At 46.0% G+C, this 17594-nt stretch overlaps 1 protein-coding gene across 17 annotated transcripts in view; it reads left to right on the forward strand.

Annotated features, from left to right (window-relative positions):
• The window catches only part of EHMT1 (euchromatic histone lysine methyltransferase 1), a 123960-nt gene that overhangs the window by 62146 nt on the left and 44220 nt on the right, over positions 1-17594 (forward strand). For 13 of the 17 annotated variants that reach the window (XM_054848634.1, XM_054848647.1, XM_054848641.1 and 10 more), the window contains 2 exons: positions 8965-9521; positions 12114-12155. In XM_054848634.1, the coding sequence (XP_054704609.1) occupies positions 8965-9521; positions 12114-12155 (599 nt within the window). The remainder of the gene's footprint in view (positions 1-8964; positions 9522-12113; positions 12156-17594) is intronic. The other 4 variants (XM_054848636.1, XM_054848649.1, XM_054848633.1 and 1 more) reach the window with 1 other exon arrangement.

The raw sequence follows: 17594 nt of genomic DNA on the forward strand, positions 1-17594 counted from the left end.
AAGGTCCCTTCCAGCCCAAACCATTCTGCGATGTGTGGGAATGGGAATCCGCACAAGTCTGCTGGTGCTTCTGGGTTCTAGTTTAGGTGGAGCTGCTGCAGCAGACTGGTTGTGTGTTTGATGGGAGCCATGGCCTGCAACATAAGACTAGTTCTGTTCTGGATTTTGTTCTCTTTGGGAAAATCCCCTTGGCAGGTTATCTGTCAGTATTGAACCTGGGATCTAAAACTTTCAGAGGCTTGAACTTGAAGATCCAAAGACTGACTAAAGGTGCTGTTTGGGCTAAAGACTTAGTGTGACTTATGTGTTTTCCCCTCTTTTTACTCCCCCTTGACTCAGAAGGGTACTGGTACTGAGGTCAGTATCAGATCCTCATTTGAACCGTGTTAGCATGTACCATAGCCCTGCTGCTGCCTCTCCGAATGGCCTTTTACAAGTTACACCTCTGTGTACAAACCTTTGCTTTCTCTGTGTCCAAGATGAGCCAGGAAATTCAGGTAGCTTGCAGCCTTGAATGAGATTTAGGGGTCTCTTTCCCAAGCAAGGCACACCGCCACCGCTGCAGTAATGCCTGTGTCTGCTGTCTGGCTCCACCACTGATGAAGACCATGATGTTGGAGATCTCTACGAAGATCTCCTGTTGCAGGGAAGGCTCATACTCTTGTGGGGCAATAGCTGAGCTGCCCCAGTTTATAATCCGCTGTTTTGAGGCAGCGCGTCCCCTTTCTTGGTTGTCCTCAGCGTGCCAGCCTGTTATTTGTGACAACTGAGTAGCTGCTGCGCCGGGGACGAGGTGTCGGTGCTGTCGGACGAGGGCAGGGAGCTGGGTGGGTGCTCTTGGGGAGCAGCCTGGAGGTGGGGGTCCTTGGGTGGGCAGTGGTGGTTTGTTCTTTGTTCCTCAAGTGGAAGGTATTGCAGAGATGTGCTGTTGTTACCAGCGGAGATGTCCTCTTATGGCTTCATCCTGGCACTGATAAAGAGAAGTAATTGAACTATAAATTTAATGTACAGCTGTAGGAATGAGATCTTTGTGTGTTCCCAGCACTTTAATTTCCAGTTCTGGGGTTGAGTACCAGCCTGCTTAAAGCCCAGTGTAAGTTACTCACTGGACTCGGTGTCCCCTTTTGTGTAAAATTGCTCAATGCAGATAGAAAAAAAAAAAAAAAAAAGCTATGGATGAGACTGTGTGATGTTGTCCATGGGGAAATGTTCCAGTTCATTTTTACATGTGGGTGTGAGTTTAGGTCCATCTTTGCCTTTGACAAGGAGGGGACAGGGGCAGGGAGACGGAAGAGATGTGCGGAAAAAAGTCGCTCTTGTATTTTTTTAGGCCATATTGTCTTTAGTCTGACTCAGAAACTAATTAAAAAGTGGTTTATTTGCAAGAATTGCAGGCAATTTCAGTTCTCCTCCTAATGTACATAGCTCCTAACTCTGTGCTGCATCTCGCTTGACCTTTCAAGGCAAACCGCTCCCTTTCTGATTCCCCAGCCCCAGATATGGAAAGTTCCACTAAAGCAGCGGCATGAAGGAGCAGGAAGGGGAGTCAGTAATGAAGTTCTCCATTAGCCTCGGTGTTTCTGAGACTTCACCCAAGGCAGCTGTTTTACAAGAGCCATGGTGCTGGATGAGATGTGCACAGTCACTTTGCTCTCAAATGAACTTAAAACTCCTTTTAGAGAGTGTCAGGGTTTGAAATTCCTGGAGGGATCTTTTTTCTCCTTTTTTTTTTTCCTTTTTTTTTTTTTTTTAATTTTTTCCCTGCTTATTGCAGATAGGGAGCTGCCATGAGTGGAGAAAGTGCTGCTTTCCACTGAGCAGTGGCAACCTTTGCATTCCCAGGTGCAAGAGACGGCAGCTTGAAAAGGAGAGAAAGAATAATCTCTTGGCCTCGTGGTACTCAGCGCTGGGATCCCCTGCTGAGACTGACAGCCAGGAGACCAGGCAGAGCAAAATGTTGCTTAGGTATTTCAGATGTTCATCCAGATGTGCACCCAGGTGTTCCCCGTGTTCGAGACCCCTGCTCCGGGGAGACTGCGCCCTGCGGCAGAGAGGCTGTGGCAGCAGAAGAAATGTGCTCGGAGCCCAGCAGCCCCAGAGCAGGAACATCCCTTGGTCCTGAATGGGCTCGGGGCCTTGTGCCCAGCGCTGTAACACCATGGACCGGATTCCATGACAAAGGAATAAATTATTTTCATGCAGGCTGTTAAACTGCTTTGAGTCACCGCTGGTATTCAGAGGCAGCCACCGGCGAGGTGCTGAATCCCGACCTGTGTAATCTCAGTATTGAGCATTCACAGCAGTTGTTGTTCTTGGGTTTTCTTTTCTTTTTTTCTTTCTTTTCCTGTTTTGTCTCTCAGCGTGTCTGACAGGAGATGAGAAGCGGTGATGCTGCCGCCGGGGGACAGTGCTCCAGGGCACTGGGAGGAATGGTGCTTGTGTTTGGGAAATACAGGGCCAGGCTCGGGGATGGATGTCACCCGCCTTCATGGGTTTAAAAGGGGGTGGGGGGAAGAAGACACCATCAATAACTTACCCCAGAGAGTAACTTTGGCCTGAAAACATAATTTCTTCATAGTTTCTTGGCTTCAAAATGTTCTGCTTTTTGGCACCAATGATAGAGGTGGTGCTTTCCCTTCCCATGGATGCAGGATCTCACACCACAAGCTCTCCCTAGCCTGTATGGTTTCAGCCCCCATCCCTTTGGCATCCTTTTTTATGTCAGCTGGGCTTCTCTCTGCTTCACAATTTTCTTTTTTTTTTTTCCACTTGGAGGAAGAAGGGGGAAGGGAATTGTTACAACACAAGGATTATAAGCAGGTGGATTTCTCGCTTTTAAAAGTTTATCCAGTGGGACAGTCGGGTATTGAATAAATGACTGTGGTATCTGTGGTGTTTTAAAGATGATCTTCAAAGTGCTTAAGGTAAAAAAATCTGTGAGATGTGTGTATATATAAATACAAATGTACGTGGTACTTAACTTGTACTGCTGTTCAAATTCGTGAGCTTTTCATTTCAACTCTGTCTTTACTTAGTTCAGAGTTTGGTGTTTCTCTTGCAGCAGCTGAAGCCTTGTGGCTCAGCTGCAGACGTGGAGCTGCCCTGTGCTGGGGGCACTTGAAATGCGTGGAAAATATCGTGCAAGCCATGGGCAGTTGGGTGTCTCAGCACCAAGATGTTCAGAAAAATGTGTAAAAGTTCCAGATCAGATAATAGTGCATTCGCTTGTAGGATTTTTTAAATTTATTTATTTCTTTTCTTTTTTTCCTCAGACCTAGTGATGATTGCATGTTGGCCTGGAGTATAAAGGCTCATAATATTTGCATATTTTTCTCACTTTGTCTCACTGAGCAGTGAGATCTGAATTTAAAAAAATATATTTAAGACTTTTTTTTTTTTTTCCCTAGACCATTCTCAAAAGTAACAGAGGTTTGAGCTGATCATCTGGCTGCCTGCATACGGAAAGCTTCTGGTGGCTACTCATCCCCTTCGGTGTCCGCAGAGGCGATTCGGTTCCCCCTGGCTGCGGCCGGGACGGCTGGCAGGGACCGCGGTGCATCTGTTAGGCGCTGCCCGCGGGCAGGTCTTGGCAGGCTGAACCGAGCCCCGGGGCGGGACTGGAGCCAGGTCTGGCTCTGCTGCAAGGGCTGGCAACCCAACAGGCAAAGGCAGCGGAGAGGAACCAGCATTGCAGGAGTTTGGGCTGGGAGAGCAGCGGTGCATTTTGTTTTGCCTAATTTAGGGGTTTTGTTGAAGTTATCATTCTAATTCTGAACTTGTCCAGCTCATTTCTGCCTACACGTGGTAGGCACATCCAGGCAGTGATTAGTTTATCCAAAGGTAGATGCCTGAAGTCAGACTGTGTTTCCTGAGCTGTCGTTTTCTTTCTGTTGCTTGCAGTGGTGGCTTAGGGGCACCCTGGAGTTTGAGATACCTTTTAGACACCTGAAATGAGATGACATGTCCTCATCTTCTCTGGCTTAGCTTCTCCCCTACTTTCCTAAGATTCTGTTCTCTTCGTGGGGATTTTAATGCTGTTTTGAATGGCGGCGTGTGATATTGAGAAGAAAGCTTAAGAATGAAACTTCTGCTCGAGCCTGGGGAGAGGTGGGAGGGCTGGGAACTCTTCCTTGCTCTCAATGAGTTGTTAATTCAGAGAAGCGCTTTAAATATATATTACTGTTTATTCTTTGCCATGTTATCACGGGGATAATGTATCTATCTGCATGGTTTTCTTAGTCTTAAAGTCCTTGTGTTACTAAAATGTAGCCAGCTCCTAGCAGATACACCTTTACTGAAGTTTGTTTCAACTTGGTATTGACCTGGGAAAACAGGCAGCATAACAGAAAATAAATCACTTGGGCAAGTTACCCGTCCTACACATTGCTGGATTTTAAATTAATACCAAATGCTTGGATCGGGATGCAGGCAGTGTTGCGGTCAGTGTGACAAGTTTTTACTGCTGCATATGGCATGGGGGATGCATAAGGGAGCTCTGAAAATACTAGGATGCTTCCAGTAAATGAGGTTATGCTTCCGTGGACATAGGCTATGTCTTTCTACCTTTTTTTTAAATTTTTTAATTAAAGAATGGTTGTAGATTAAGGAACAATGAGGGACTTGGAGAGAAAAGTGAATACGGAGGAAACCTAGTTTTGCTCTATTTAGGAGGAATGAATACTGTCAAGTTGTAAAGTTTTAGAGAAATACCAATCTTATGTTTTTATTCACTTGCACTTTCAGTGCACAAGAGCAGAAAAGCTGTTGAACAGCATTTTCAAGAAGAGAACTCACTGTGGTGAGATGTATTTGAAATCAAGATTTTAGCAGGTTTGCAGTGATTTTTTCTTTTTTTAATAATGGAAAAGGGGAGATGAAAAAGTCATGTTAGGAACAAGTGTTTCTTTAGCTGTCTGGTGCTGTGGAAGAGCTTCTGTAGGCTGTTTTATTCAGTATTTCTCCATTGTGAGGTTCCTGCTGTCTCTAGTTTATGTTCCCATCCCCATCTATAGGCTGTATTTCAGCAAAAGTGTAAATATATACTGAATTGTGTCGGTTCAGCAATGCTTGTAAATGTGCAGCACTGCGAGCGTGTACCTAAGACTTGCTGAACGTGGTCAGGCTTGCAGACGTGTCCTGTTACACGAGGACGGAGCACCGAGTCAGGGGCAGAGCATCCTGGCAAATGGAGCGATAGCTGGGATGGCGACTCCTATTTTCCTATTACCAGAACAAGTATTTTGGTTGTGAAAACCAGACTAGCTTACTTGAGTTACTACATCTTATTAAGCCATGTAGCCCCTGATGTAAACGAGTTCTTTGTGGGGGTCTCTTATTCGACATTCAGGTAGGACCCTGGGATGACAAGCTCCCACAGTCGGTGTGTTGGCTGTGGTGCTTCTTGGAGGAGCCCTGTGCTGTACAGGAACTCAGTTTGTAGAAAACAATGTTATTCCAAACTATGTATGAATTTGTTTTAGTGCTGCCAGAAAAGGGAGCAGGAGGATGGGGATGATCTTTCCCCAAAGAAGCCTGTCCCAGCAGCTCAGGACAGTCTTACCTGTGGTGTCTCAGACCTGTCGTAGTCTCTCTTCCCATTCAGTCCTTGGCCTCTGCTGATTCTTGCCAGCCAGCGAGCCGTGTGGTGACAATTGCCATAACACCTTTTGTTGTGGGGATGCGTGTCGTTAGTTGTCAGCGAGTTGTGACACCCCACAACGCATTTTGCTCATCCTGCTGAGCAATGGCAGCACTGATGGTCGGGGCTGGAGCTGGAAGCCCCGGGACCTGCTTTGCCCTGCAACACGTGCAGTCATGGCAGGGCAGAGTGGGTGCGTAACTCCGTTAAATCAAAACCAAAGCCCTGATGACTGCTCTCGGGTTCTCCAGTTCTGTGCAACTTCAGGGACTATGAAATTTCATATCTTTGTTTTGTCAAATCTCTAGTCATACAGATTTGGAATTTTGGTGCCTGTTTATAGGGGATTGATGGCACTTCCACAGTCAATCAGCTTGCACTTTGCACACTTAATAGGAGTACGTGCGTGGGGGAAACTGTATGTGGGATTTTAATTTTAGCCTCCTGGATTTTTCATAAAGTCCATGACATTTTCTGGGGTAATGCAGTTATTCCTTCCCCAAGGGCAGTGCTCTAATTTACCTTGTTTTGGTTGTCTTCACGGCAGGTAGAGCAATTCTTGCCTTCTGCTTATTCAGTTTATCTAATAGTCAGCCACTGAAGTTATTTGACTGCTCTGGTGGGAGTGCACAGTATTTAAATCAACGGATATTGAAGGCTTCATTCGGCCAGGTGCTTAGTGCTGAGCACTAGAAACTGCCATCTGTGGTTAGGGAGCTCGTTTTTTGTTTTCTTCTGGCACTGACTTTGCTGAAATAATTGTTTAAGTGGCCACAGCATGGTCTTTTAAAGACAACAAATGCAGAAAGAGGAACAAGGATTGAAAGAATAAGGGCATCGCTGTTGGCTCCCTCTGCCCAAGACTTTTCAAGTAGTTAAATAACAGTGAAAAAAATAGCACTTTATCTTCTCCCAGCGTCATTGCTCTCTGAAACAAACCCTTGTGTGTCTTATCAGAGTTCTCAGTACACAGAAGGTGGTTTGGGTGGCGTGAGAGGGCAGCAGATGGAGGTTATCACTTTGAATCGTACTTGGAGAGTCACTCAGTTGCTGCCCACTGGAGCTGGGGTTTCTGCCTCTGCCCCTCTCCGTGTGCTCCAGCAAGCATCGGCGAGCTCTTTTTGGAGCTCTTTTTGGAGACTCTGAGCCAGCAGAGTCCATGTGGGAGGCAATCACAGGCTGAGCTGCCTGGGCTTGAGGGGAGTGGACTGCTTAGTGCAGACGTCTCATCAGGAAAAATGGCCAGAGTTGAACGCTGTGGAGGAGTTATACCGCTCATCATCAGGGTTTGAAGACACTTTCCAGTAAGATGCTTAGTGCCCAACACCTGCGGGTTTCAGTTTGAAATAAGGAGCAGGACTAGAACTGTCCCCCTTGTAATTTATGGGTAGGACTAGGCTGGAGCAAGTTGAGTGCTGCAGCAGGTCTTTGAGACCCACCTGGGCAGAGCCCCGACCAACCTGATCAGACTTCAGCGTTGACTGTGCATCAGGGTGGAGGTTAGATTGGATGGTCGAAGTGTACTGGCCAGTTTTAAGATGGCTTTCAGTTTGATGCCGGAAATGTTTGTCTTTAAATCTCTGTGAGCACCAAAACCCAGGAAGTTTGGGGAATAATACGCTGTTTCAGGTGCTGGAATGCATTGCTTTTAGAGACTAGATCTGCAACTGCTGTCTGTGCAGAAATCTGTATCAAAACCTTTTAGGTCAACCCAGTGGTGAGGATGGGCTGAGTGAATGCGTTAAAAAGGGGTAGAAACAAAGGGGTAGGTAGGCCCTCAAATAGTTGCGGAGAGATTTGTTTCCTAATTGCCTCTAACTGCAAAGGGAATTTGGTGCTTTTTGGGAAGAGCTGTTCCAGTCATCCATGCAGCGCTGCTTCTCCTCCCTGCTGACGTTTGAGCTGCAAGTGCTCGGGGACACGCAACAGAGCCCCACAGAGCTCAGCTTTAAACAATCAGCCCAGGTATATTGGACTTGACATCCTGGGATCCAGGATCTTGGTGGTTCTTCATGCTTTAGCCTTGCATCAGATTTTTGCCAGGTCAGCAGAAACATTCAAGATACTGTTTTCCTTGAGTGTTTGGGCTTCAAGAGCAGCGTGAAATGAGATGCTGATACCCAGCGTGCTGGTCTGGCTTGCAAAGTTGTCCTCCGGTTTGACTCTGGGCTCTTCTGAATACTGTAGGTGAAAATTGCTTTGATTCGAGCTGGTTGTAAATCAATCCTACCTGCTTTGACAGCCCACTTGGACAAAGCTTTTGCTGGTACTTCTTGTCATGCTTTTCATAACTGTCTGGCCTCTGGAAGGAAAACAATACAAGGAATCCCTAACAGCAGGTTGATTTAATCATTTTGCTGAACGTGCCAGTGAATTGTTATCACTCCTGGTTGCCTGGGGAGCTGCTAGTTTGTCATGTTGGAAACCTTTCTGCAAGTACATGGCATTCACACTTTATTCAGCTCAGGTCTGAAATCTCTGATGGGACAAATTCATTGATAGGGGGAGCATGGAAATGTTTGGAAGGGAAGGGGAAAAACCTTATGTGAACACTCCTGTTTTATCTGTGCGTGAACTTCTAGTCACTCTGCAAAAATCTCGCTGCATTTGCATCATGTAATTATTTTAGCCTAAAATTCCATTTAACATACTTCCTTCACCCCTGTGTTTACTCTGGCTATTGCCTCTGAAATGACACTGTGAATCCTGCTCCTGTGCCGCTTCATCCCGGCGAAAGAGCCATTCTCCACTGGACAACATTTCCAGGGGAGCTGTGATTGCCAGGGAGTTACTCCTTGCGACATTTCGTTTAGCAGCAGAGCCCTGATGTAGACGCTTGGCTGCTGAGCTGTGTCTGTGCCACAAAAGCTTACCCATACAGCCCTACCAGCAAGCTTTTCTTGTGTCAGTCTGGCATTGTGAAGGGCTTTGCCAGAGATCTGAGTGCAAGATTGGGCAACGTTTTGTTTGACATGCGAGGTGTTGACATATGGTCCAATAAATGTAGTTATTGGAAAAGCTAAAGATAATATTTACCTTGAAAAATCCATAGTTGGGAATAAATGGCCACATGTGCAGCTGAGGCAAGTGAGAATGAGTGCACTGCTTTCAACTGAGCCACCCCAATTTTCACCATCTGCGGATCCAGCCAAGCCAGTCAGGTAGGTGAATGAGCAACCTAAATGGATATATATAGCAAGCAATTTTCTGGGGGAGAGGTTTGCTCTTCATTAGCCACTGTAAGAAGCTGTACCTTCTCTGGAGTTGTGATACTGCTTATGACCCTTTTCTTTCTCCTCTCTTCCTCCTTCTCCCTCTTTCTCCAGGGTTTAATGCCATGGCTGCAGATGAAAGTGCTACAGAAAAGCAAGCGGGGGAACCAAAAATGGCAGTAGACGGTGAAACCAACGGTTCCTGTGAGCACAGCGAAGCTGGTAGCCACCCAAACCCAGCTAAAAACACTCAGGACAATACGAAAGTGAGCCAGCAGGACTCTAGTACTAAATTAAATAGGATAGCAGAAAATGGCATTTCTGAACGAGATGGCGAGACTGGGAAGCAAAACCATATGAAAGCTAATGACTTCACACAGACTTCTGTAACGGGGAGCAATGGATATATTCTAACCAAGCAGATGGCACAGGAGCAACCTCTAAGGACTACCAGCACCTTTGCTTCTCTCACCGGCCATGCTGCAAAAACTCTTCCAGGAGGAGCAAGCAAAGGGAGAACTGTGGGCTCCTTTTCTCAGATGCAAGCCACAATGCCAACCAAGCTCGGGGAGGGCAGTAAGGACATGGATGCTAAAAAAGCCACCGCTGCTAACGCTGAAGTCAAGGTCCACAGAGCACGGAAGACAATGCCTAAACCCACCCCTAGCCTGGTAATGTATATGCCCAGCAGTCAGTGCTGCTGCTGCTGCGATTGCTCTTGGCTTTCTTTGAGTGCGGGAGAGGGAGACCTTGTGTAATTTGGAGGTGTCTCACTGAGTGGAGTGATTTATTTTTATATATATACACATATATATTTTATTTTTTTCTCTTCCTACAGAGAGACAGAGGTGTTAAAATAGTCACATGGCCACCATCAGCTCTCTTCCCCAGTGTATTTCTAAATATATAATTGATCAATTGCTTTCTCCAACAGATCTATGTGAGACACTAAATGGCCTTTCTCTCTCGGCTCTATTGCTCATCAGCCGTCTGCTGAAATCCAGAGCTGCTTGTGAAACAAATTAGATTTCTTATAAGTTTGACCCAAAGGAAATTAAGCATTCCATGTTAACTTGAGGCTTCTCCTAAGCTTGGAAGCTGTCAAGAAGCTGATAGTTGGGCAACTTGATTGCATTGCCATATCATTACAGTAGTAAACCAGATGATATTTTCTTTCTCTCTGTGTGTTGGCTGCAGTAACGCAACTCGTTCAGAAACCTTCCCTCCAGAATCCTTAGGGGTGGATTTGCCGACACTTAATAAAACAGAGCTCTGCCTTTTTTTAGGAGGCAAAAGGAGATGCGAAGTCATCTGCTGTGTTCATGTTATAGTGGGGTGAACAGAAACGGGCCTTTCTTCGTCATTGGCCAAGTTTGATTCTTTTGGTTCTTAGTTTGATTCTTTTGCCAAAGGTAGGGAATAGATACCTGAACAGACAGGTCTCCACTACGAGCACTTGGTCTCCAGCCTTGAGATGCTTTATATTTAACTATGATGAGCTGGATCCTCTCGTGCTATGTCTAATGATGGAGACAGACTAGCCTTTAGCTATCCTGCACCTAGGTCAAGGAAAGGATTGCGAGCCCTGCTTGGCACTGTGAGTCACACCCAGAAATAAATGGGAAGCTTCTGCAGCTTTGTAAAGGTTGGTGCCATGGATTGCTGTAACCTACCAGCGTTTTACAGACAAGCAAATGTAAAGTTATTCTCAAATGTCACCCATGTGTTGCAGCACAGCAATGACATGCTGTGAAGGTCTCAAAGCTGGGAATCGCTGTGGTCTGGAGCAGGGGAAGAGAGATTTAAAAAAAAAAAAAAAAAAGATGGGTTGCACCTAGCCACCTGTGCCTCCGGAAGCAGGTGGGAGTCCAAAGAGCACATCAAGATTACAAACCTCATGGGCACCCAGCCTCAACAGTAGAAACCACGCCTGCCATGATTTCCCAACCATTCTCCCAAACCGCTAATTTCCCCTCTGTCTTCCCCTGATTGCGTTTGAATTCTCTCGCTCTTGTACCCCTGCTGTGTTTTCTGGCTAGCAAGCAGGGGAAGCCCAGATGCAATACATGCAGCCCGATGAAAATCTCGCATAAGGCTGTCTCTTACCCAAACAAGGCTTTGCAACCAAAACTGCCTCGCAGCTTTTCTCCAGCAGCCTGTTGTGCACTTAAATGAGGTCGGGCAAACCCCCGGACCCTTGTGGAATTTGACAGGGAGAGATCCCTTGGGGCTGCGCAATTGAAAGAGGCAATTCCCTTCTAAAAGATGACTGCTAGGTTAGGAGGGAGTGTTTTCCTCATTCATATTTTATGATACATCAAAAGAATATTTTTACGCAACCCCTTGGGCTTCAAGGTTTCTCTCTAGAAAGCTGCACGCGATGTTTGCGAATGCTTGCAGCGCTCCATTACACGAGTTGCTGTGATGGTGCTGTTGATCGTTATTTGCTCACACAGAAGCAGCAGCTTCAAAAAGCAAAGCCTGCAGTTGTTCGGCCGCTCTAGAAAGTGCATAGCCTGTCCTCAGCACCTCTGGCCGTTTCCCTTGGGCTTAAAATAGGGAGAGAAACAAAATTCACAAGAAGGGTGGTGAGAAGAGGCTGTTCATGCGTTCTCTGCTCAAGCCTCTGCATCTGAATGTGGGCCCAAGATTTGATCTCATTTCTGCAAGACAATAAAACATCTGTTTTGTTCAGCCTTCCTGATAATTACTACCTAATTTTTCCCCATTGTCTTTTGAATTTGCATGCTGTTTTCTTTTTGAGTAGCAGAGTCCTTGCTAGTTGTCATTTTTCTGTCCTGATTTATTTCTTTGTTGAGCCGCTTACAAGATGCTCATCAGCACAGCCTTGCAGTAACTTTTCATGCACCAGCCTCTGCATTCACACCTTTTCCCCTTCAAAAACACCATGATAGCAGGTGTGGTATTCCAGGAAATAAATTGCGGAAATCACCCAGAAGTTGATGTTACAGGAGACAGTAGTTTGCTAATATTTTTTAGAGCTTTGTTGTTTCCTTGGTAGACTGTTCTTGCGGACGTGTGCTGCCTGGGAGAAGGAGGGGGAGGAAGGTATTTTGTTGCCTGCAGAGTATAAACGTTTGTTTGCCCCAGCTCCTGCAGAAACCTGCTGGGGCCAAAAAATTATTTTCTGTAATCCAGTAGTTGTCAGGGGACCTTGGTAGCTTTTCCTTCATATGTGGATTGGTCTTTGAAAGAAAGAAAATAGTTTTCTCACAAATTTAACCAGCTTTTTCTCTGTTTAGGAGTTGCTTCCTGAATTGGGATCGAAGCTGAATCTGAAACAGGTGATAATTTTAATTGATGTTGTCGCATGTTAAGGTGGTTTTTGAACAGAGACCTCAGAAGAGTTGTTGACAGCATCATTTCTGCTCCCCATCTGATTAGTGCAGTAATACAAACGCTGCACCTTTAGAAGAATTTACTTCTTTCCTTCTTAATGTGTTTATAACCCTGTTAAGAACCCAAAAGTTTTCAGGACCAGGCAACAGACTGAAAGGCAAGCGCACGTGTGCGTGTGTGTGTGTCCTGAGCTTGGAGAAGGCCCCTCCTGCTCAGAAACTCCAGTTCCTGAGCTTGATATCACTAAGACGTGTCTGGAAGGGATAAAGGATGGTAGGTAGTGAAAGCATCCCATAGCTATCTCTTGAATAGGAGGAGCAGATGCCTGAGTTGGGAATCCCAGGTTATGTTTCTGTTCATTACTTGATGACCATGAGGCTGTAGTTTGACGTGTGTGTCTCTGGTGGTATTTTCTTATGCTGTGCAGAGGACCAGGTCAGGGGAACTGAACTGTAGGAAGAAATGGTGCAAAAATCTGTCAAATTAATATCTCAGCCTGCTTCACAATGGGAGCCCAAAATGTAGGGTACCAGTTTTAACTGGGGGAGACAGAGATTGGGCAGAAAGGAGGAGCTTGGAGCAGAAGATTCTTTGCTTATGTTGGTGTTTCTACCAATATTCATCAAACTATACCTTTAAGCAGTGTTGCCACGAAATGTCTGATCCCAGGACTGGTAAGCTGCTTTCTTTCTGTGTGCACACAGGTGTTGCTGTTGCTGTAAAGTGTTATTTTCTGTGTCAGTGCCCAGCAGTACTGCGGCAGTGTGCTGACGTGGTCTGTGGGTTGCTCCACAGGAGCTCCTGGCCTAAGAACATCTTGTGTTCATCTCTTGGGGCCAGGCAAGTGGCAGTTGGTGGTTTGCAAGCGTCCGGGATTGCTCAGCAGGCTCAGACCCTCTAATATGCAGAAAACAAAGGGCAGGTTCTGATGAGGATGGGGATATTGTCTCCTTGGAGGGGGGAATAATTAAATAAAAAGAAGAGTACAGGTCATAGTGAAATAGAGCTCTCCATCTGATTGCAACTGCTGCTGTCAGCTTGTCTGAACCTGGAAGGTACACGCATCGAGGACCTCACCAGAGCGGTACTTAGCTGTGCACGGGCAGGCTGAAAGTGTGAAGTCCACGTGTGCAAGCTTGGCCACAGTTAAATATTCCCTATGGGAAATCACCTTTGGGAGTGACGAGGCCATAGACTACCATGGGACTACTTCTAGAGAGATTTACTGCAGAGGGAGGTAGAAAGTGAAGGTACCGTGCAGTACTTTTAATTTCGTATTTAACTGGTTGTGCTCGCGCTGCTGACACGGTCGTGCTGGCTGAAGGTGTCTGCCCCAGCTGCCGACCACAGCCCGCAGAAATAACCGTCCCAGTCCCAGGTCCCCAGCAGACCTGTTTCTGTCAGGAGGCTTGCTATCGAAACTGGTTTGAGCTACCCTGTTTCGTTTTGACTGATGTGTGGCACTCCCTTCTCCTGGAGCTGCTCCATCTAGGAGGGGATGGGGCAAGGAGTGAGGTGTCCCCTGACCTGGCAGTGTTTGCCCCTCTGAACGACGCCAGTTCTGAAACCCATGAAATGCAGGTTTGTTAGCTCAGTTTACACCGCACCCAAATCAGTGCAATTGTAAGAAAGTCACACTGGAATCGCTCTTCTAAACTGGCACGTGTTAATCTGCAGATTAAAAGGGTGTTAATAGGTGGATCAGCCTTGCAGTTTGTCTGATCTAGATTAAGACCAACGCCCTGCAGGTTTCTTTTTGTTGCTCCAAGGTAAGGCTTAGGCAGGGGTCAGGTTCCCCTGGCAGCTGTAGTGAAAACTATAATTCTGCAGTAGCAGAGGAAAGGAAGAGTAGCACCACCACAGCTCCTACAGGCATTGTCATCTGCTTGTGATAAATTTTTTATAGCAGACTGGTATTTCTTGCTTAAATATCAATTCACCAGTTGTTAGAGGCGAATACCCCTGGGAGCTGCTGCTTTGTGCTGTTCAAAGGCAGCGCCTTGGTACAAATCTCGTTACCCCTCCACATCCGACTGATGGATGGAGAGAAGAGGGTTGCTCTACGACAGATGCCTGGTGGCAGTGGTGGTTAGTTTAGTCCTCCTGGCTAGTTGGCTTTGGTCTCAAGCTCGTACTGTGCTGGAGATGAAAGTCCTTAAAGCAAGAGAAATAAAACACTTCGTATGTCTAAGCTGGAGATGTTTGCACTCAGGCGTTGAAAGAGAACGGGCAGTCCTGCGGTGCTCTTCAAAGCTGCCCTGCTCCGAAGCAGGACCTGCAGGACCTTTGCCAGCGTCCTTGCCCCAACACACGGATGGAGTTCTGGGCTGGTTTCTCTTCGGTCCTTGCTAGCTTGCTTGCTTTGGTAATGGAAGGACCTCTTAATTGCCGGGCTGCGGGAAGAATGCTGTGTGCAGTCTGTCGAACCAACGAGGGGTTCAATTAGTAAGGTTTGTTTCTTCTGTATATTTGCTTTTGGAATTAAAAAAAAAAAAAAAGAGGAGGATATTCTGTCTTTTGCCATTTTTAGTAACTTCTCCCTGCTGCTGTAGGGGACTTCTGTGCCAATAACAGAAACATGGCTGATCCCATTAAAATGTAGAAGGCACTCGAGTTTAATTATAAACATGTAAAATACTGTGTTCTTGTCCCAGTCTAAGCAGTGTTTTTTACTATTTTCCTCACAATGGTGTCGGATATAGTTGTCCCATTTTTGCTGTTTCCAGGCACAAGCATCTCTGGAAATGTTGACCTGAGCCTTGGAATAGCTGCCTTCAGCTTCTTGACTATTCCTTGCAATGTCCAACATGAAATAGTGACTTTACAGCCTTTTGCGTAGGGTGAGCTGATACCACGTGAGAAGCTGCAAGAAATTAAGACGTTAGCAATGCAATTTCTTTCTCTAGAATTTTTGGTCCTTTCTTGGCCTCCAGTGATCCGCACGTGATGGTTAGGACAACGTTGGAACGCAGGTTGCTCTTACTTGTGTCCTGGAGTTCCTTTTGCACAGGATTCTCCTCACTGAACTTCTCTAAATCTGTAGATGAAAACAGAACTGTGCTTGACTGTTAAAAATCTAAGTGTAATTGGGGAAAAAAAAGAAAAAGGCACGGCTGTTTTGGACAGGGATAACTTACAGCAATGGAGTTTATTTAGGGTCAGGAATGGTGCTTCTCGCCTCTAATTTTGCTGTTTGCAGTGGAGTCCATGTAGATGTTAGATGAAAGCACCTCTACTCTCTTGAATTTTTTTGTTGGTTTAAGTGAAGGAGGATGATCTTCATCCAGTTTCTGAGCGGAAGAGTCCGCTTAGTTAAAAATGCAGGCAACTCAAAGTGTGCGTACCCTTGTTAGTATTCGTAGCGGATCAATCCGTGCCCAACAGATCACTGAAGCTGTACATCGCTTTCCCAGCGTGGTCATTTCTGCTCCAGCATTGCCAGGCTGGCATTTTCCACCTTTAACAGAGGACTCTGGATCTTGAAGCGAAGCAAGAACGTGTTAGGATTTGTCACAGCAAAGCAGATGAGCAGATGTTGAGTAGCGATCAGCTCCATTGGGGTCTTTGAAGCGCCTGCTATTTACAACCCCCTTTGTCTGTGCTTTGCCAGCACGAGTGTCCTCTGCTGGGGGAAGGTAAGAGAGGCCGTAAGCCCAGAAGCAGGAGTTTGCTTGGATGGATACTGGGCTGCAGGCAGTTTTATAGCTGCCTGCTTGATGCTGTGCCTTGTGCTAGGAGCACAAGGGCAGGAGGAACCATCGTCACCAAACTGAAAGAAAGTGGCACATGACAGGAGCATTAATTGCAATCAACTCAGCCTGTGACCACGGAGGTGGCTTAGAGCTGGGTCCTACCAACCCTGGGCTGGGGTGGCAGGGCTGGAGGAAGCTGCCCTGCCTTGCCCTGCCTGTTCTGCAGGAGAAACCTTCCTCCGAGGTTTTCCTTGGGACAGCCTTTTCCCTAGCAGGAAACTTGCTGGAGCTAAACGGGTGTGCAGCATTTTGAGACGTTCTCTGATGGTGCTGGGGGTTTGCAGCTGGATCTGTGAGCTTTGTGTTTAAATAGTTCACTGTAAGTCTTTGTTTCTGTTTTGCTTCGATAGGAGTCTGTTGTGCCCCAAGTAGTGTAGCACCCACTCGCCCCGCTCCCACGTGCACAGTCCGTCTTTTGCCTTTGCTTCTTTTATTTGAACCTGCGGAGAGGTGTCAGGCGCTGGGTGTTACCTGGGCAGCGAAGGATGCAGAATATCTTTGCGAGGAAGGGCTCAGGTATGCTTTAGCCAGTGTGATGGGATTTTAAGGAAGAAGAAATTTCCCAGCAGACCAGTGTGCTAGATTACCAAAGCCTCTTTTCTGGGAGTGGTTACATCTGGAGCAGGTAGAGCAGAGCGTAAAAACTCACTGTAGGAGACCAGGATGGGTTGTACCTATGTGCTCGAGTTAAGGAACTGGCATAATTCAGAGATATCTGAAATGGGAAAAGAATAAAGTTTCGTCCACTAAACACTCTACTTGCTAGAAGGGTAAAATTTAATAAGCAGCAAAGATATAACAGTTTTATCTAGCTAAAAAAGGAGAAAGATGGTGAGACAACTGTGTGTGCTTTCAAATCTTTACTGCTCCTTTTTATTGTAATCCTTAGATTTAGGATTGTTTATATATGTGTGTGATATGCACACGCACACACACGTATATATTTATATGTTTTACTGCTGGCCTGCCATCAGGCTTCCTGAGAGATCTGGTCACCTCTCTGCGGGAATTCTTGTTCTTTAGTATTGCTGCATATGCCTCCAATCTCACAAGGCTTAATTTGATTTTAAAAACTGTTCTACCAGAATTGCCATGAAAAAGTCACATTTAATAGTTGTCATGCAGCCCAATTGAAGATTTTTAATTTATTTCCATATTGTAATTACAGGGGGAGAGAAAAACCCCAAGCTAATAACATACTGCTTTTTCATTTAAAATTTGATTATGTACTTCCAAACAGTCTGGCACGGTCTGAATGTGAATTCTTGATGTTTGGAAGTACCAGCACGTTTTATCAGAGACCAGTTGCAATAACCTGCGCTTAAAGGACAAAAAATGCAGCCCTTGTGTACACTTGTTGCAGGCAGCTTTGCGTCAAATCTGTCTCTCCCAAGCTTATTTCCTAATTTTAAGTTAGAAATGGAAAGCAGTGGATGCTCCAGGGGACTTGGGAATTCTCAGAATAATCCTGTAGCCAAGAGTTACCGTTAACCTTTAGATCTATAAACTAGGAACTGCTAAGAGGTATAAATAGGATTGTTGTGACTATTATTGGCATACTGTGCCCAGCACTCGTGCTGTGCATTTTTTAGGGGGTAGAACAACTGGGAGCAGTCTCTGGAGTGATCCAAT

The sequence above is a fragment of the Grus americana genome, chromosome 20 (assembly GCF_028858705.1).
Source record: "Grus americana isolate bGruAme1 chromosome 20, bGruAme1.mat, whole genome shotgun sequence".
NCBI classification, from domain to species: domain Eukaryota; kingdom Metazoa; phylum Chordata; class Aves; order Gruiformes; family Gruidae; genus Grus; species Grus americana.